The sequence below is a fragment of the Diabrotica virgifera genome, chromosome 1 (genome assembly GCF_917563875.1).
Source record: "Diabrotica virgifera virgifera chromosome 1, PGI_DIABVI_V3a".
Classification (NCBI taxonomy): Eukaryota; Metazoa; Arthropoda; class Insecta; order Coleoptera; family Chrysomelidae; genus Diabrotica; species Diabrotica virgifera.
The window spans coordinates 282,555,505-282,576,967 of NC_065443.1; the positions used below are offsets into that span (position 1 = coordinate 282,555,505).

General features: G+C 32.6%; 1 protein-coding gene across 1 annotated transcript in view; it reads right to left on the bottom strand.

Moving 5' to 3' along the window:
- Window positions 1-2,158: 2,158 nt before the first annotated feature.
- Window positions 2,159-21,463, bottom strand: part of LOC126879137 (zinc finger protein 235-like) — an 80,541-nt gene continuing 61,236 nt past the window's right edge. Inside the window, exon 2 of the mRNA XM_050642114.1 lies at window positions 2,159-3,400. Coding sequence (XP_050498071.1) covers window positions 2,277-3,400 — 1,124 coding nt within the window. The 3' untranslated portion in view covers window positions 2,159-2,276. The remainder of the gene's footprint in view (window positions 3,401-21,463) is intronic.

The following is a 21,463-nucleotide window of genomic DNA, read 5'->3' on the forward strand; positions in this document are numbered from 1 at the left end:
GCTACAACTCTGTTCCATTTTAATATTTTTTTTCTAAAAAACTATGACTATGAAAGTAACTGTAGTCTTTTAGTCTCTTTTTTGTAAAAGTTATGAATTTAAAAAAATTAAAGGTGCAGATTCGTAAATTGCAGAGTTAAATCGAAAAAATTAAGTGACAAATTTTAAAATTTATCTATTTGATTACGTTTATGTTAAACCATAGAGTTCAAAGAAGTTTTATGGGGAGTTTTAGGTCTAGATGTGTTATAAAAAAAATATGGTGCAACTTTTAATTTTAAGAAAAACGTGGTTTAACTTTTTTTTATTTTTAGGGCAAAATAGCGATTTAGACAATTTTCTCCCACCTAAAATTCAAAATAAACTTGATTTTTGTTTTCGGCACCATCAAAAACATAAAGTAAGACCAAAATTAGCCATTCACCACCAATGATCAGTATCTCGAAATCGCGTTATTTTGGGGATTTATAACGTAGATGTTAAACGTTGCACCATTTATTTTCTATAAAACATTTTGATCCAAAACTTTCCAGAAAACTTTTTTGTACTATGTTTTATTTTTGAATTTGATTTAAAATCTATATTTCAAATTTTGTCAGTCAAATTTTGCGATTAAACTTTGCAATTCACGAATCTGCACCTTGTACTTTAAAAGATTCATAACTTTTACTAGAATAAGACTAAAATCTTAAAGCAGAAACCATTGTCTTCAAAAAAAGTGAGTGATATACAAATAGTGTAAAAACTTTAGAAAAAAATATTAAAACGGACCAGATTTGTAGCGAGCTAAACGCAAAAAAAAACGTGATTTAATTTTTTTTCTCTTTTTAGGGTACAATTACAATTTTGACAATATTCCCCCACCTAAAATTTAAAATAAATTTCATTTTCGTTTTCATCACGGTCAAAAACATAATCTAAGACCAAAATTAGCCATTCTCCACCCATGGTCAGTACCTCGAAAAATAAGCGTTATATTGGGCATTTCTAATGTCTTTTCTATACACTTTTTGATCACCAAAATTGGCAAAATTACTTACTAAAATCACTAGCCATTTGTGTCTGAGTTTAGCGAACCGACTATATCGATTTATTAACGTAAGTACTTTAAAATATCATTGCATTATCAACATTTTTAAAATAGTTTAAAATAAAAAAAATCGATTTATCCATTCAGGGTGATTGAATAGTGGGGAAAAGCTCCCTAGATCCGGTATAGTAATACATAGCAATAAAAGTTAATAACAAAAATTGTAGCCAACTTTGATTACAGATTGATAATCAGTAATCGTAAATTGTCAGTTTTAGACAATTCAGTCATGGTTTACCTAAAATTTGGAAAGATTTAGACCCGTAATTAATAATTTGCCCTGAAAAATGAAAATATCTCAAAAACTAATAAATTTAGACATAGGGAATGTTACATATACATTAAAGTACGGTAATAGTACTTTTCGATAGTGATAAAATACATGGTGATTCATTTAAAATTACTGAGAAAATAATGTACTTGCGTTTTGACTCACCCTGTATTCAATATAAAGAAAATCAGGAATATCAATCATTTATGAAAATTTTGACAATAAGTAAAAAAATATGGCATCAATAAACCATTGCCGTTGTGCTTATTTTTATTTATACAGAGAGTTGAACTTGTTACGATTTTCATATAAAATTTGTTGTAACTTTGTAAATACCCTGTATAACAAACCAAACCATTATATTTTTGTAATGGAGAAGTTAAGAAGATTTCGAATATACAATAAAATATAGGGTGTTCCATTTAAAAAAACATAAGTTTGATCTGCCATTATATTATCGACCACCCTGTAAAATTCTTACTAATTTTGTAATGTGAACGTTTTTGAATGCTCAAAGTTGGCTACAATTTTTGTAATTAACTTTTATCGCTATCCATTACTCTAACGGATCTACGGAGCTTTACCCTACTAATCAATGTATAATAGCAGTTGAATATTGCATTTTTAGCTAATTCAAAGCTATTCTGAAAATTTCAGGTACCTACGTAGCCTAGAACTATTTTTAAAATGGATTACAAAATTTGTGGAGTCCGTGACACCAACCAAGCCAAGTATATAAAAACGTTTTAATTACCTGTTTTACTAAACTGTTTAAAACAAATTTCACACTTGTATGGTTTTTCTCCAGTGTGCAATCTTAAATGCTCTTTAAAATGACCTGCTTCACTAAATTGCTTAAAACAAATCTCACACTTGTGAGTTTTTTCCCCAGTGTGCAGTGTGCAGTGTGCACTCTCAAATGTCTTTTGAAATCACCTGTTCCACTAAATTGTTTAAAACAAATTTCACACTTGTAGTATTTTCCCCAGTGTGCACTCTCAAATGTCCTTTCAAATTACCTGCTTGACTAAATTGCTTAGAACAAATTTCACACTTGTACGGTTTTTCTCCAGTGTGCAGTTTCAAATGTGTTTTCAAATTATCTGCTCGGCTAAACTGTTTAAAACAAATTTTACACTTGTAGGATTTTTCTCCATTGTGCACTATTAAATGTGCTTTCAAATGACCTGTACGAGAAAACTGCCTAAAACAAATTTCACACTTAAAGGGTTTTTCTCCAGTATGCACTCTCATATGTATTTTCAAACGACCTGCTCCACTAAACTGTTTGAAACAAATCTCACACTTGTGAGGTTTATCTCCAGTATGCACTCTCAAATGTCTTTTGAAATTACCTGTTCCACTAAACTGTTTAAAACAAATTTCACACTTGTATGGTCTTTCTCCAGTGTGCACTCTTAAATGCTCTTTAAAATGACCTGATTCACGAAATTGCTTAAAACAAATCTCACACTTGTGAGGTTTTTCCCCAGTGTGCACTCTCAAATGTCTTTTGAAATCACCTGTTCCACTAAACTGTTTAAAACAAATTTCACACTTGTAGGATTTTTCCCCAGTGTGCACTCTCAAATGTCCTTTCAAATTACCTGCTTGACTAAATTGTTTAGAACAAATTTCACACTTGTATGGTTTTTCTCCAGTATGCAGTTTCAAATGTGTTTTCAAATTATCTGTTCGGTTAAACTGTTTGAAACAAATTTTACACTTGTAGGATTTTTCTCCATTGTGCACCATTAAATGTGCTTTCAAATGACCTGTACGAGAAAACTGCCTAAAACAAATTTCACACTTGAAGGGTTTTTCTCCAGTATGCACTCTCATATGTCTTTTTAAAGTATCTGTTCCACTAAACTGTTTTAAACAAATTTCACACTCGTATGATCTTTTTTCAGTCGCAACTTTCATATTTTTATTTGAGGTTTTTTCTTGAGTGTGTCCAGTCATATCACTTCTTTGGTAGGATGAATCTTCAATGACTTTCTCCTTAATCTCCATTTTGATTTCATCTTCGAGATAACCTAAAACACAAACCAACTATAATGTAATTACTTGAGTAAAGCGGCCCCTAAACGGCCAATATTAACATCAATACACAGTCCTCTCTCTCTATAATGATATGCAAGGGACCAGGAATTTTCATCAGTATAAGGAGAGATCGTTATACAGAGAAGTATGGTTACAAAATTATTTGTATTTTGAACGTCTGCACTCAACTTACCGTTTACCGGTAGCTTTATCTTTATAGCCTATTAGTGTGTTTTGTTTTTGCGATTTCCCGAATACTAGGTTTTTTAACTTTTGATGTCAAATATCTCTGAATCCTCAGATGATAGAAGGTCCAAATTTTGACAGTAGTTGTAGATAGATAATATTAAGTTCCTGGTAAAGTTTTATTGAAAAATGTACAAAAAGAAGTCAAATAAAAAATAAAATCTAAACTTTTTTGGGTTTTTTTGTGAAAGTATTTCAAAACTTTTTAAAATGAATGATTTTTTTACTCTAACTTTACAAAAATCTACGCGGAACTAAACAACAATACATATAGTATCAAAATAAAAAAAATAGGTTTATAAGTGCTTTGGTTACCGAGATATGTGACATAATGTTAACATTGTCGTTAAATGGGACTTCGAGTGCCCTTAACCCTTTAATGTACGCGCTCGACTCTGACACTGAATTAAATTGTAATCTTTAATTTTTTTAAACACTTGCGAAGCTGCTGTTTGTATAGAAACATATAAATACCAAAATAGTGGTACCTAAATACCTTTTTTATTGGCCAGTCTGTGTTGACTCATTATCATTATGAATTAATATGAAATTTATGTAAAATAAAATTTATTTATCTTAAACCACGCAGTCGGAACCATAGAAAATTAATTGGAATTGCATTTTGTTGATTTCTCAGAATATTTTTATACAACGCGTTAGTGCATTTGAGGCAGTTTGAAGTGAGTCGTGTTTTTTCTTTATCTCTATAATTTTATTAGAATTTTGTTTTTTTTATATAAATTTAGTATTTAGAGTTATTTAATCAATAAATCTTTCCATATGCAAAGAAAATATTTTAATTGCTTTGGTTTTCAATTTACCTACACCACAATAATACATACCACCGTAATTTTTAAATAGAATATGTGTACTATATGTACACTGTATATGTACAATATGTGTAGTATATTATTATATTATGTATAAAAATATAATTTATGATTCCCTCATCCCCAAATAAAATAAAGGTGCTACGCCACTGAAAATATATATTTTTTAATTTAATTATATTTGCAAACACAACATTTTCACTTTAAAAAAATTCGATTAATTTTTGACTGAAACTTTAAAAATAATGGGTACATTAAGGGCCAGCACATACGGTGAAACGAAACTGCAACGAAACCCATTTGAAATTATTAGTTTAAAACTTGTTCCAATCGTTTACCAGAAGCTAGGAGAAAATAATCCCCGGACAAAAAATCTCCACAAAAAAATCCCGGGCAAAAAATCCCCAAGAAACATTTGCTTTTGAATATTTCTCTAAATGATTTCCCGTGAATGCAATCGACGGAAATGTTTTTCAGCCTCAGTGCATGAGAGTTACAGCAATAGCTATGAAACCTGTTTTCCGCACGAAAATAATGATTAGCAATTAAAATTAAGCATGAATTTTAATTTTGATTACCAAATTTAGAATTCCAATTGTGAGTTTTTTGGCTGTGGGAATCAAATTGTAATTATTCGCTTAAATGTTTTGCTCACTTTGCTTTGAATAACTCTGCTCAAAACACTGCCTATCCGTGATGATAACTGCTGGTCCTGAAAACGATAATCTTGATTCTAATGGAAAAATGCATGTTCCTTTTTGTAAATTTAACGTCAAAAATATTGAGTCATCTTCATCATCAATGGCGTTAGAACTCTTCGAGAGTCTTTACCGCGTTTACTTTTTCCTTTCATCTTTGTGTCACTATTTCTCATTGTCTCACTCCCATTTTCTTCAGATCTTTTCTGACTGCATCTTTCCACCTTTTTCTAGGCCGTCCTACAGAGCTTCTCCTATCTAGCCTCTCCCCGAGCAGCTATAAACGGGAAGATATTAACAGAACTTCAACTACGATTTTCTAAGTCCTGCCCTTTGCAATAATGGAAGGTTAGATAAGGTACTTACAATTTATGGAAAAATCCACGGGTTTCTTGTGACATTTTCCTGTGAAAATTAGATTTTCCATGTGGAAAAAATGGGGAGTGGCAATGAATTTAGCAGGGATTCCTGCAATATTCATAGAATGACAGGATACTATCAATTTTATGAAGAAAATTTTTTGGGCAGGAGGGTTGCAAAAGGACTAAGAGTGTATATATGGATATACGAACATGTAATGAAAATAATGAAATTTTCAGAGTCCTGCCAACTTAATAAATTAAACATAATTATTTGAAAATAATCGAAAAAAATGTTGGCATGACGTCTCCTTTAACTGCACTTGTCCCTTGGAAAATTCTGTGGAAAATTTTCACCTTGATTCCGTGATTTTCTGAGTCATAAAATAAATTGTATTATAAAATAAATAGTTTAAGTAGACATTATTCAAAATGGCAGGATGTTTAGTTATACCTTTTTTAATATAAAGCTATTTACAAAAAGGCAGGATGGTTGTGTAGTTATTTCGCATATAAAAATAAAATTTTAAGTCAGTAAAATTATTGCAGGTTGTTATGCAGGAGTCATGCCATGTCAAGTATGCTTAAAAAACACTAATCTAAAACCGTTTACGTGGCAGGATAACCGCAAAGATATTTAATACATAAAAATTTATTTTTATATCGTTAAAAGAATCGTACGGAATTAAATATTATTTTCCTGAGGAATGTCTCGGATTTTTACACACCTTTCAAATCTAATACCATATATAAACAATGCTAATACCAAACTGTAACCCATTTATTTTAATCGATTAGATCATATTTGTATCTAAGTAAACGTAACAAAAGTAATAGGAAGAAAATCAATAATTTTACAATTAATTGGTTATAAGTAGTAGGGATTGTACCTATTATACAGGGTGTCCAGAAACTCTTCTAACAATCGAAGCCCGGAGATTCCTCAGATAATTTTAAGAAAATTTAACTCAATTCACCTCGCCCAAAAATGCTTTCCAAGGAAGCTAGAGCTCTTTAAAGATGGCGTATTATAATTAGTTTTTTTTAAATAGCTCCAGAACACTTCTATTTAGAAAAACGAAAACTGGTACACCTATTTATCTTCCAGAGATAAATCGATTCCATCATTTGTCAATTTTTAGTACCGGTCATAGGCGTCCGTTTGGGGTAGGGAAACGGATATTTTATCGCATAACTTTTCTGTGTTTAACTTTTAAGCATTTTTGACACTGAATTATTAAACTATGGGGTATTCTTGTACTAAAAGACAGTGGCGGCTCGTACCACTTTAAGTAGGTAGTGCCAGAATTCGGGCAGCTGCCTAAATTTTTAGTGACGGGTTCACGATATTGTCAAAAAAAGTATAAAATAGAAATTAAAAAAATAGGTAGGTACGGATACTTTTACATTATGTAGGTATAGGTATACCATTTCTGAGCTGTCAAGAAATTTAAACATTTAAAATGCATTCAGTGATTGATTTGACATCATGTCCGTCCAACAAGTAAAATCTCCAAAATCTCTCAACTTATCGCCCTTTACACAAATATCGGACAACTATAACTAACTGAAATTCACCAGCGACGCGGCGTCTGTCGTTTCATCGGCAATCACTGCAACACAAAGATCATTTTCAATTTCTTTCCTTATTTCCTCGTTATAAACATCTAAGATGCATTGAAGGAGTTCATTTTGTATTGTTTTGAGGTACATGCTTTTAAAGATTTGGAACTTTGGATATGAACCTAAGTCGTTGTCTAATTCGGCTAACATTGAACAGTTCCATAAAGATGCCTCTATTTTCTGAATTTTCCTTTTCGTCGTGATTTCTGAAAACTAATTCAAAAAGTTCCACAAAACCATATAGATATAATTTTTAATTTGATTCAAAACATATCGATTGTTTATCCACTTCTTGTTCATTGTGTTGAATTAGACTATCACGATAAGTTGAATTTAACTCGAGTTTTATTAAAAATTAAAAAAGTTTAAATTACCTAAAACTATAATAGTTTATAATTAAAAGTTTAATAATTAAAAATGTAATAATTATAAATACAAAAACGAGCGAGCGAGCGCGTAAAAAAACTCGAAAATATAATGTACTACCCTGTACGAGAACCTTTTTGGATCAACGATCCACTATTCACTATGATGAGCATAGTAAAAAATATTAGATCGAGCGAGGCACGAATAGTCGCATTTAAATGTGTATGAAAAGTGCAATATAGCTCTATCTCTGTCACTTACATAGAATGCCCGTAAAATCTTTATCTTTTCAGCTGAGCCATCTAAGCTTTCGGCACGGGGCACGATGCGATCATTCCTTCCACTGTGAGTGGCGAGGGTTGTACTACACTGCACAGTTGCCAGATTTTATATAATTTATAAAGAGAAAAGAAATACGCACAAAAAATGAACGGACATTAAAACGGTTTAAAGATAAAAAAAATATGTTTCTGTATAAAAATAAGGTAGTGCCATGGCTTCATGACACTACCTCACCAGCCGCCACTGCTAAAAGATACTCTTGCTTTAAGACGGTAGGATACGCCGTGTTCTAGAAAGATCGATTTGAAAAATTTTCGGTTTTTGAATTTGAAAAAAAAATACAAAAAACTATTTAGAGAAACGAAAACTGGTACGTTTATTTTTCTTCTACAGATGAATATTTTATCAATTGTCAATTTCTAGTATCGGTCATAGGCGTCCGTCTTGGGTAGATCAACGAAATCTCATAACTTGCTTTAATTATTAAGCATTTTGGACAGTAGAGCATTAAATTATGAGGTATTCTAGTGCTAAAAGTTACTCTTGCTTTAAGTCGGTAAACACACCGCTTTTTTTCCAAATTTTTCTTAAATTCAAAATACGAAAAATTTTGAAATTGATTTTTCTAGAAAACTATGCCTCCTACTGACTTAAAGCAAGAGTAACGTTTAGTACTAGAATACCTCACAATTTAATAATATAGTGCCAAAAATGCTTAAAAGTTAAAGACAAAAAAGTTATGCGATAAAATAACCGTTGCCCTACCCAAAACGGACTCCTATGACCGGTACTAGAGATTCGCAATTGATGGAATCGATTTATCTCTGGAAGATAAAAAGGCGGACTAGTTTTTGTCTATCGAAATGAAAGCGTTCTGGAGATAAAAAAAAATCTAATAACAAGGCGCCATCTTCAAAGAGCTCTAGCTCCCTTAGGAAACATTTTTGGATTACGTGAATTGTGTTAAATTGTCTTAAAATTATCTTAGGAATCTTAAAATTATATACAGGGTGTTCCATTAAAAAAAACATAAGTGTGTATCACCCTTCAACACGAGTAGCCCTGTATATTAGAAAATGTTTAAATTATGATCCTCTCTTTGCCCCACGTTTTACCTAAATAACTTTTTTTCGTATCTCTTGCGACAAACGAGTAATTGGACTTTGTCGCACTAATGCCCTACCTTGAATACGAAATAACTATAAAACCATCCTGCCTCTATGTAAATAGACTTATATTAAGATTCTTGAAACGGGCATAGGTAAATCGAGTCCCGTATACCTGAATTAAGAAGGGTCAAAATATTTAGATGGTCGAATTGAGTCCCGGGCATCGTAATCCTCCCAATTACCTTTTAATAGCTTTTTAATTTGTAAGTATTTTATTGGTTCTGCATTTATGGTAATCAAATACAAAAAGTAATATGTACACCACAAAATATTTATTGGAGTGCGATGTATCTGTACATATACGATACGGTGTTGATTGTCAAAATGAGTTATGTGATAATTGTTCTTAGTGAAAAAGGAAAACAACAATTGATTGTGTTGAATGGCTTGGCTTCAAATATCGTTTTCACAAATCTTTAAAAAATGACAGCAAGCGTTGGATTTGTTGTGCGCAGACGAAAGAAAAATGTAAAGCATTTTTAAAACTCAAGGGGACAACTTAGTGACGGAAATTATGAATGACCACAATCATAGTGAATTAAACGAAGATGTACTCAATTGTCAAATGTTAAGTAACTTCTTGAAGCGAAAGACCGTAAAAGATATCAGTGAACGACCTATAAAAATGGATGATATGAAAATTTTGCACGAGGAATTACGAAATGGCGATATTAGTACGTTGACTACCAAAGATGTGGAATTGGTCCGAAAAATATGTATAACGCCCAACGATCTCTTCTGTTTAAATTGCCAAAAAGTATGGAAGAAGCTCATGAACATTAAAACATTTCCAGTAAAAACCAACAAAAACGAGGATTTTCTAATGGTAAACGACATAGAAAACCAAATTATTATGTTTTCCTGCAACAATTTACAATTTTTAGCAGGTTTGGACACCATTTATATACTTAGATGGAACTTTTGAATATTACATTAGACATTTATTTGAAAACAAAAACATACATGTACATAGACTGGCATTTAAATACCTTACTTAGCATGTAAATGTATGTTATATTGTTTACTGTAAATATTTTAGGTATACATTTTTGTAATAAAATTATATGTTATAAAATAAATTATTGTTTTCTCATTCCTAGAAAACATTACGTACACCGACTAAGCCCCAGGTAGGCACGGGACTCAATTTACCCATCTTCGGGACTCAACTCGGCTATTGGAAAGACGGATTATAAATTCTGGGACTCAACTAGGTTACTCCGCTTGAAACATATGTAAAATGGCATGACTCAGAACATCGTGGAATTTTTCACGAATTTTCTTACAAATCTAGGACTCCTGCCATCTTACAAAAACCGTTTAACCTTCCTGCCAAGTACCGAAAAAGTATTGATTGCATTTGGGTATTATAACTTTTTAAAGGCAGGACTAAAAATTTTGCGCATAATTTTCCAAGGGACAAGTATACTTAAACAGTAGGAGACGTCGCCGTCGTGCCAACATTTTTTTGATCATTTTGAAATAAATATGTTTAATTTATTTAATTGGCAGGACCCAGAAAATCATGAAAATTTCATTATTTTCCTTACCTGTTTGTATACATATATACTCCGTTAGCCCGTTTGTAACCCTCCTGCCTGACCAAAAAATTTTCTTCATAAAATCCATAGTATCCTGTCATTGTACAGATATGGCAGGACTCTGAAATTCATCGCAAAACCCTATTTTTATTTTTTGGGAAAATCTAATTTTTACAGGAAAATGTCACAGGAAATTTGTGGATATTTCCAAAAATTGTAAGTACCTCGTCTACCCTTCCACTATTGCAAAAGGCAGGACTTAGAAAATCGTGGCTGAACTTCTGTATAATATCTCCCGGTCTACTATGGCTGATTTGATTTTTGGATAAATTTTAAGTTTTTTCAGGGATGCACACAGATCCTCAATTACGTTTTTGAAAACCCGGATATCGAATAGTAATACCATTGTTTGTAATACCCATAAAATTTGTTCCCAAAAGCACCAAAAAAGTCAAAATAGAAAAGTATAACTTTCCTCGCGATGCGTGGTTCTGGCATTGGATTTGAAATTAGTTGAAATTTCAATTGTTTCGATACATACAAAATCTTATACTGATATATCTGCTCTCATGCACTGAGGCTGAAAAACATTTGCGTCAATTGCATTAACGGAAAAACTTTTAGATAACTATTCGGCAGTAAATATTTCTTAGGGATTTTTTGTCCGAGATGTTCTGTGGGGATTATTTGTGGGTATTTTTTGTGGGCATTTTTTGTCTGGGGGTTTTTGTCCAAGGATAATTTGTGGGGATTTTTTGTCCGGACCCTGTTCACCACACACGCCGCAACAGGGCCCCCGTAAGAACTACTGGCGCCTGTGTGCAAAAAATGATTTTGGCGCCCCTTAAGGCATTTTGATAATTTTTTTTTATTTATTTTTTTTGAAGGTAGGTAGGTAGGTGCAAATAAAGCAAAATAGGAACAAATAACACCATAGCAAATCTTAATTAAATAAAGTTTAAGGGGCTTTATTGAATCAATTCTGCTGGACCATCTTGTCACACATAGAGGGTTTAGACTTAACCCGAGAACATTTTTGCTCACCTCACAACATCCCACCTTTTGTGGATGGCGAACCCAGAGTAACGCGATTTTCAAATTTTGTCCATTAAGGTACGTTTTTAAGCGGCCGGCTCGTTAATCGCTGAAAGATCGTCGCTGAATCTGAGCAATGATTGCAGTAAACTGCTTGTGTGATTTGTTGACGGTGCGTGTTTCGGAGTTTTGTATTTGAGAAATTTTTGTGAAGTGAAGCTTGTTTTTATAAGTATGTATCATTTCATAATTTCCTAATAAATGGTTGTTTATCACAATTTTGAAGTATCCTTCTTCTTGTCTTCTTTTAAATATTGCATGTTTTTCTAATCTTGTAGCATTGGACAATTCTTTCTTCATCCTCTATTTCCTCTGCTCGCATGTATTTTAACAATAATTGTTTTCTTTGAATAATAATATTAATATTGTCCGTCTGTCGTCTGTCCGTCCGTCCGTAAACATAACTCCTCATTATACCAGGTAGAATGAAAATGAGGTGTCCAATGAAAGCTTATGATCCAAGGATACTACTACAGGTGAGAAAATTTGACCTAAGACTTCCGCTTTTAGAAATGCAACCGCAAGTACTATTTTAAAGTCAATAGTACAAGCGATGTAATATTCGACGCGCTATAGCAAGATGCGAACAAATATATACCTACTTCTGGTTTCATGACTGTCTGCCCGTCTGTTCGTCGTCCGTGAAAATAACTCATCCGTCATTCCACTAGGTAGAATGACATATGAGATGTCGAACGAAAGGTTATGATTCAAGGATGGTACTAAAGGTGAGAAACTTGACCTAGGACTTCCGGTTTTAGAAAGGCGACCGGGAGTACTGTTTTAAATGTATACTTCCGGTTTTCTGACTATCTGTCCGTCTGTGAAAATAACTCCTTCGCCATGGCACTAGGTTTAATGGCAAATGAGATGTCGAATGAAAGCTTATAACCCAACGATGGTAATAAAAGTGAGAAATTTCACCTAGAACTTCCGATTTTAGCAATTCGACCGAAAGTACTGTTTTAAAGTCGTCGGAATAGTACAAGTGATATATTATTCGACGCGGCTCAGCAATACGAGAACAAATATATATTTCCGGTTTCATGACTGTCTGTTTGTCTGGCCGTCAACGAAATACACCACTATAACCGCCCAGTGTCTACGATTTTGTCTGCTCTCATACTCTCAGAGCAGTCACCAAAAATCGACACTTGCTGCCCCTGGGTACAAAGGTTATAGACGCTTTAGTCAAAACGGCTCCTACAATCCACACAACCACACGCACAATCAGATACACCGCATTCACTGTTCAGCTACAGAGTTGCCAGATGTGATTTTATAAATCTCCCACTTAGAAACTGAAATTCCCTCTAATTGAAGTTCAAATCTCCCAAATTTAAATTTTTGGCACATTTTAATGAAGTAGTAGTCATATGTAAAGAAGAGTAAACCAAAATTATACTACTTATTAACAGAGGCCCTGGAAATAATTCATAGGTCCTATCGTCTTCGATTATATGAGAGTATAATATACAGTTCTATGTACATTCGCAAATTTAATTCCCCTAGACGGTTTCAAATTACCAAAAAATTGTGGGAAAATACCCCAATCTGGCAACCCTGTTCAGCGACGATCTTTCAGCGATTAAACGAGCCAGCAGCGCCAGTAAAAACGTACCTTTAGACGGGACTTACCATAATACTTATAACAAATCCACAGGGTACCAGGCGGTGCCGTGGTCGAAAACAATTTTTTTAAACAAATTCAGAAAAGAAAATTTTTCATTTTGAACAAATTTTTTTTAGATAACTATGTTCATTCTGAGTAAAAATGGTTCCTTGTCATTTTTCTCTAAGATTGATTGTTGTCGAGTTATACGCGATGTAAGATTTGAAAAATGCGAAAAAATGGCCATATACCTAACTCGACAACAATCAATTTTAGAGAAAAATCACTAGAGACCTTTTTTGCTCAGAATAACCCAAATTATCTAAAAAAAATTGTTCGAAGTGAAACAATTATTTTTGTGAATTTGTTTTAAAAAGTTGTTTAAAACAATTTTTCGACCAAGGTACCGCCTGGAACCCTGTGGATTTGTTATAAAGACCTCTTTTTGAGTAAGTTTTTGCAAAAAAAAACCATCGAAATAATTTCGCTAACGGGGGCAACGATACAGCTTGGGCTATAGCCATAGCGCTAATTGTTAATAATTAAAAACAACAGCTTTGTAATAAAATCATGACAAAAATTTCTTTAGGATCTTGAAGGAGGGGTTTTAAACTTTGACTTCGTCACTTTTTGACTCTCATATTAATAATTTTTAATCGAGTTATTAAGCCTTAAAAATGGCCATTTTCGCATTTTTAAAGTTTAAATCGCGTATAACTCGACAACAATCAATTTTAGTGAAAAATGACAAGAGACATTTTTTACTCAGAATGACCCAAGCTATCCAAAAAATTTGTTCGAATGAAAAAAATTATTTTTGTGAATTTGTTTTAATAAGTTTTCAACCAAGGCACCGCCTGGCTCTCTGGATTTGTTATAAGGACCTCATTTTGAGTAATGTGCAAAAAAATCGAATCGAAATAATTTCGCTAACGGGGACGACGAGGCCGGTCTAATTAGTTGCGATTATCAAATATTGTCGATTCATCATTTGAGTGTCACACAATCGTTGGGTTATCGATGAGATAGAATTACCGCCCACACACTACTACTTACATGTTTAGAATTTTTCCTCGAAATCAGGGCTTAGTTAGGTATTTCTTATCTACAGTTTTGTCTACGGAATGGGTGTTTGTTATTTTTATAGCAGGATTTTTTATTTTATATCTATAGAAAGACTAATAATGTCATCCAAACAAAGTAAAACTGATCTATTTAATTTCTCAACTTTTATTTTAAAATTAATTTTTGCTTTTTGATTTTTTTTTGTAAATATTTTTGCAATTTTTGATCCTCAATTTTTGCGCCCCTAAAGGATGGCGCCCGTGTGCATTTCACACTTTGCACTTATGGTAGCGGGGGCCCTGCGCCGCAACCTCAAACCTCACAATCATTTCATTTTTCTGTGAGAACAGACTTCTGTAAAATGTCTTGTTCAAGTGATAAAGCAGTGATGGTTAAGTATTTATATCTTTGACAAAGACAAAAACGTAAAAGGAGAACTATGTGGATACATCCCTACACAGTACATTGAGAAGAATATCAGTTGTATTTCTGTGGGCATGTGGCTGCTAAAGAATTAAAAGAAACTGATAGAAAATTCATGGATTGTTATCGTGGGGTCCAGACAAATAATCCCGAAAAAAATCCCCACAAATAATCTCCGGACAAATAAACATCACAATTTTTTTTTGTAAAAAAAATCCCCAAGAAATATTTGCTGCCGAATAGTTCCCTAAAAGTTTTTCCGTGAACGCTAATGTTTTTCAGCCTCAGTACATGAGAGCAGATATATCAGTATAAGATTTTGTATGTATCAAAACAATTGAAATTTCCACTAATTTCAATTCCAATGCCAGAACCACGCATCGCAAGGAAAGTTATACAAAGCTTTTCGATTATTTTGACTTTTTTTGGTGCTTTTGGGAACAAATTTATGGGCACTACTATTCGATATCCGGTTTTTAAAAACCATAATTGAGGATATGATGTGTGCATTCATAAAAACACTTTAAAAATGTATCAAAAAATCAAACAAGACACAGCTGCTCGAGGAGAGGCCAAATAGGAGAAGGTCTGTAGGACGGCCTAGAAAAAGGTAAAAAGATGCAGTTAGAGAAGATCTAGAAAATGGTAGTGAGACAATGGGAAATAGTGGCACAGGACCGACAAACATGGAAGGCAATAGTAAACGCAGTAAAGACTCTTGAAGAGGTATTGGGACCGTGCAAGTTCGTAAAAGCGACACCTGGTTTCATAGCTCGGCAACATTTTTCGCACTTTTAATTATATTGACCAATCATATTGGTCCTGGTTACTGGACAATTATTGTCAAGGTCATAGGCCAAAAAAATTATAAGAAGAAAAAGTAATAATTAAGGTTATGTTCAGGGCCGCGCCAAGGCTTTCAAGCGCCCCGGGGCAAGAAATTTTAGGCGCCCCTTTCCTCCTCCCTTTGTAGGTAGAAACAAACTACAGTAGACTCTCTCTATAACGAGCACGGGTATTACGAGGTTTCGGTTATAACGAGGTACACTAGATGTCCCATGAAATTCCTATTGAACTATAACACCGCTGTAAAGAGGCATATTTGGTTATAACGAGGGAAAATGAAATCGAAAAATATGTTTCTTAATAATTGAAAATAATTGAAAATATTTTATACACACCCTACTAAATTATGTTAAACAAACGTTTCTGGGCACTACCATAGGTTTGGACGGGGGAAAATGAATGGTTTACCCTTCACAAATTCTACGCCACTGACGGAATTGTTATTTTAGCATATTTTTTTAGATTTTTCAACGTTCTATGAACATAATATACTCGTCATTCGTAACGATAAAATCATTAGTTTTAAAGATATTTGAAGTTAAAAACGAAGGAGCATAATACATTAATCAAAATAACTGTGCCGCTTCATTTTTAACTTAAGATATCTCACTTTGTTGTTACAAATGAAGAGTATATTATTTACATACAAAATATGGAAGAATCGAAAAATTGCACTAAAATAATTTCATTGTAAAATTGATTCATTGTAATAAATAAATAAAATTTTAAATCCTTAAAAAGTAGTTTTATATTTAAAAATATTATTTACATATTTTAAGCCTAATCCTGCATTTTTTTACAAAAATATGCACATTAGGTAAAATGCGCATTTTAAAAAACTTTCTTTGCAATTTATCCGCTCTTTAATTATTAATATTAATAATTTAAATTTACAATATAATAGCTTTACGTGCTTTATTCTTCACAAATTGTTTTATCACATCTTGTGTGTCTAAGTTATTTAGCAAATCTGATTCGATTGAAATGATAGCCAAATTTTGAAGCCGTTCTTGTGACATTGATGATCTTAAATAATTTTTAATTATTTTTAATTTTGAAAATGATCTTTCTGCTGTGGCCACTGAAACGGGCATTGTTAATAATATTCGCAAGGCTATACTAGTATTAGGAAATGCATCATTTAATTTATTTTTATTTAATGTCTCAATTGGAGAGGATATTATCTCTGATTTTAATTCAAAATTTTGCAGAAATTTTAATTCATTAAATAATTCGTTACCGTTAATATCACGTTTATTTTTATTCTTGTCTGTTAAAACGTTTTCAAGATTTTTGCAATAATTGAGTAGCTCTTGGTCTGAATGTGGCGAAATTTTTAAGAGGACATTTAAAAAATTAAAGTTATTTGAAAACTGTGTTAATAATGTAAATATCTCTTCTATAGATTGAATGCTCAAATCTAACATAGCAAAAAAGCAATCAACTTTGAAACGTAATTCCCTGTTTTCTATTATCTCGTCATCATTTTCATAAGTGAATTGCTTTTTTACTTTTCTTGTCCTTAACATTCCGGTAGTCTCAAATTTAGCCTCAACATCTACAGAAGCAGCAACTTCTTTAGCAGCGACTAATAAATCAGAATAAAACCCTTTGTCTGATCTGAACTTTTTTAAAAAATTACTTAATATATCTAAACTTGAACAAGCATGAGAAACGTCAAAATCTTTGGTTTGTAATAGTTTACTCGAAATATTTACATTACTTAATATTATACCATAAAGTTAATAGGCAAATGAACTCAAAATTTTTAATCTTTGTTCCTAAAGCTGTAGCTACATTTTTGCATTATTATCAAATAAGTTATTCGGGTCGCTGGCTGTTTCAAATAGTGAATCATAAATTTCTCCCAGTTGATATCTTAAAGATGCTTAAAGGAGTTACAGCATCAATTCTGCTAGACCACCTAGTGTCTGATAGAGGTTTTACCGTTAAGTTTGGTACATATTTTTTAAAATTGCCCACCGATCTGTTGAAGCTGAGAAAATATTATAAATTTCTTGAATCGTTGAGAAAAAATTTACAGTCGAGATATTACATTTTGAGGCATTGTTTACCACAAGGTTTAATGTGTGATTGCAACAAGGCACAAAGAAAGCTCTTGAGTTGATGTCAAGATTTTTTTTTGTACCCCATTATGCTTTCCCCGCATGTTAGCACCATTATCGTATCCTTGTCCGCGTAAATCGTCCATTTTTAAACCATACTGCTCCACTGTCGATACTAGGAATGTTGTTAGCCCTTTCCCTGTCGTATCTGTCGTAGGGCAAAAAGTTAAAAAATGTTTCTCAACGCAACACTGTGTTTCAGTTAAACCAGCATTTAAATTCACGAATCGAATGCATACCGAAATTTGCTCCTGGTGACTAATATCGGGTGTACAGTCAAGGATAATAGAAAAATATTTATATTTTTTAACTCTATTCAAAATTTCTACTCTTAAATTATTGCCTATTAAATTTATTATTTCATTTTGAATTTTATCCCCTAAATAATGAGGCATTTTTTTATTGTCACCCGCATTCCCTTGCACTTTTTTAGTATGTTCAGCCATTACTGGGTCAAATTTGGATATCATTTCAATACATTTTAAAAAATTGCTATTATTATATTTTTCGAATAATTTATTACTTGAACCACGAAAAGCTAGATTTTGCTCAGACAAAAATTGTACTGTATAAAATATTCTTTCAATAATTGCAGACCAATATTTTGTTTCTGCGTTCAATAAAAATGTCGGCTTGTACAATTTATGGTTGTATTCGATTTTAGACGAGTGTCTAAATCAGACAATTTTTTTAACTTTTCGAAATGTATTTTGCTGTTTTCATGAACATTTAAACGTTTACCTACTTATATGTTTCCAATCATTAAAACCAGCCGTATCACTAAATCTTGTAACTTTTGATGAATTATTAGAAAATAATCTGCAGCAGAAACAAAATTCTGCATTTTTTGATTTAGAATACATCAGCCATTGGCGTTTAATTTTTTCTAAATTTGAAAGAGTTCGAGTAAAAAAGACCGATGAAAACTTTCGGTCTGATGTATCCCTAACATAATTATCACACTCGTTTTGATACCGAGAAGATCCATTTTCTACTAAGTGTTCAATTTGGGATGAAGTTAAATTATTTGGCCACAAGCCAGGATCTTCAGGGATAACAAAGCTTTCAAATTGAAGATTACTTATTTCTATGTCTCCTTCTGATTTTAAGACTGGCTGTAAATTTGATATATCTCTACTACTAATATCATCTTCAGGGTCTATGATGATATTTTTTGACTGCGTTGTATCTATCTGTGCATTAACATTAGTTGCTAATGTTGTTCTGCACTTTGATAAGGCGGACGTCGATGGTTCATGCGGATGTGGTTTAGACAAGAATTGAGTTATTTTCCCATAGTGTTTCTCTAAATTTTCTTCGCGTTTTCTTTTATCAATAAGATTTTGATGTCCGGAAAATTTCTTCTTTCGTTTTTCTGAGGACATCTACCAAAAAATCGAATGTTTAAGAAAGGTAAATAGTCGAGCAAGGTAGTAATTTTTTTTTTGTTTGAAAGATTAGGTATTTTTCTTTAGCCTTCGGATAACCAATATGAGATTTTGTAACTTCAAACGGCTGTAACTTTTTTATGTACACATTTGTACTTAGGTAATTTAGGTTCAATCGAACTATTTCTAGTCTCAGAATCTGTGATTTAATTTATGACCTGCCCTTTTGTTACATCCTGTATAATGAATTCAAGTTTTAGTGAGCTAATAGAAATTGAGAAATCGCTCATAGGACTTGTGGAAAAATATGTGTATTTCTTTGCAACCAAACATGCGAGCTACTCAGACGAATAAGTTTAGGTTGGGCTGCATTCGGAAAAATGAGAGACGTATTTAAAACAAATATATACCGATCCATTTAAAAAGGAAAGCTTTTAACCAGTGCGCTTTACCAATCCTCACATACGAAGCATAAACCTTCACTGTAACAAAAACAACTTCAGTCGAGAAATTGGGAAGAATACAACGAAAGATGGAGAGATCAATGCTTGGAATAAGCGTAAGAAATAGAGTAAGAAACGAAGAAGTTCGTAGACGAACCGGAGTGGAAGATATTATCGAATATATTACAAGGCAAAAATGGGGATGGGCGGGACATGTTGCAAGAACGAAAGGCGCATAACGCATAACAAAACTTTAGGTAAGGTTTTTTTAACTGATATTCTTTTATTGTTAATTTAGTTTTGTTTCGGTAAAAAACGTCATTTTAAAGAATACAACCGTATAATTTCTTTGTTTATAAAGATATCAGTGACATTAAAAAAAATGTTCACAAAACAAAACTACCACATGATTTAGATGTATACCCACACTTATACCTTGTCCTCCCTACAGGGTGTCTCAAATTTAACATCAGAAACACATATCTTTCTTCCACCCGGTATAAGTTCAAAATAGAAGTTTGAGTAAACCTTTGCCTTACTGTGTAGGTAAATACCAAAGAAAAATAAAAAAAAATAAAAAAAAATAGACGAATCCTTTAATCTGTTCACGAAAAATCAACTGTGAAAATGAGCATAATTTTAGGTGATGCATAACTTTTGAAACAATGTATAATTTGCAAATATTCCGGAACCTCCGGAGTCTAAACCGGGAACCTAAAAAAGTTGGTGGATACAAAATTTGATGTAACCCATAAATGATAAAGTTAGTTTAACAAACGATCGTTAATCCGAGGGTTAATATTTTCCACTTCCTTTCCTCTTTTATAATAATAATTCTAGTTCTTGTCTTACCTTATTTTACAGAGCACAGTAGCTCAGCGTAGACACAATTATATATTTGTTCCCTAAGAACACACTCCGCACTTATTGAAAAGATAATACTGACTAAACTAAAGACAAAAATTACCATTCATTAGCATCAGATATAGTGTAAAACCTAAAGGCCATAAATAAAATCGGAAATGACAGTCACAGATTTGGCTAGGAGTCCTTAAGTGGACACAATGAAGTACATATTATCGAAACAAAACAGTTCCTAGCTAATAAATTTACCATGAAAAGTATCGAATGTCGCTAAACATCCAATATATAGACTACTTCATAGAAATTTGGGTGGTACGAAAATTGGTTGTTGTTGAGAGCGATGAATGAGAAATGGATTTATTTTTAAATTTTTTATTTTTGAACACTAAGCTCTTTTAACATTATTTAATCATAAGATTTTTCAATAGATTATTATAAGTAGATCAGTAGGTATAAAATTTTTTTCGGTAACCTGTCGGCGCGGCGCCTTTTCAAACACGGCGCCGGGGGGCGCCGCCCCTCTTCGCCCTTATGGACGGCGCGGGCCTGGTTATGTTATTAAAAGATAAACAATTGTATGTAGTAAATAAAATTAATTATTAAAATGCACTACCTACTACAGGCAAAATACAATTAATTAAATTTACTTTTATGTAATACAGAGGAACCCCGATAGGTCGGCCCCGATAATCCAGAAATCCGGCTAACTCGGACCGATTTTTATCAGACAAACATTTCAACAATAAAAATGTATGTAATATAATAGTTGAGAGATAATGGGTATTTGTGTAATTTGAACTTGTGTATTTGTACATACAGTAGGAAAAATGAAAGAATACCCATGCGTCATCGATGATAAATATGCATACGAATCAAATCAAACATTTCTAGTCAAAACGACGTCTAAACTAAGTTAATAGTAGGTTTGTTCTAGCAAACAGTCAAACTAGTCAAAAACCGTCAGCAAACAGTTCGTCAGTGAGAAAACATAATACAGTCACCAGTATACTATCCCCTCTACTCGCGCTGGTCCACTATTCGCTGATGGTTTCAAACAGTTTGAAACTGATGCTAGAACAA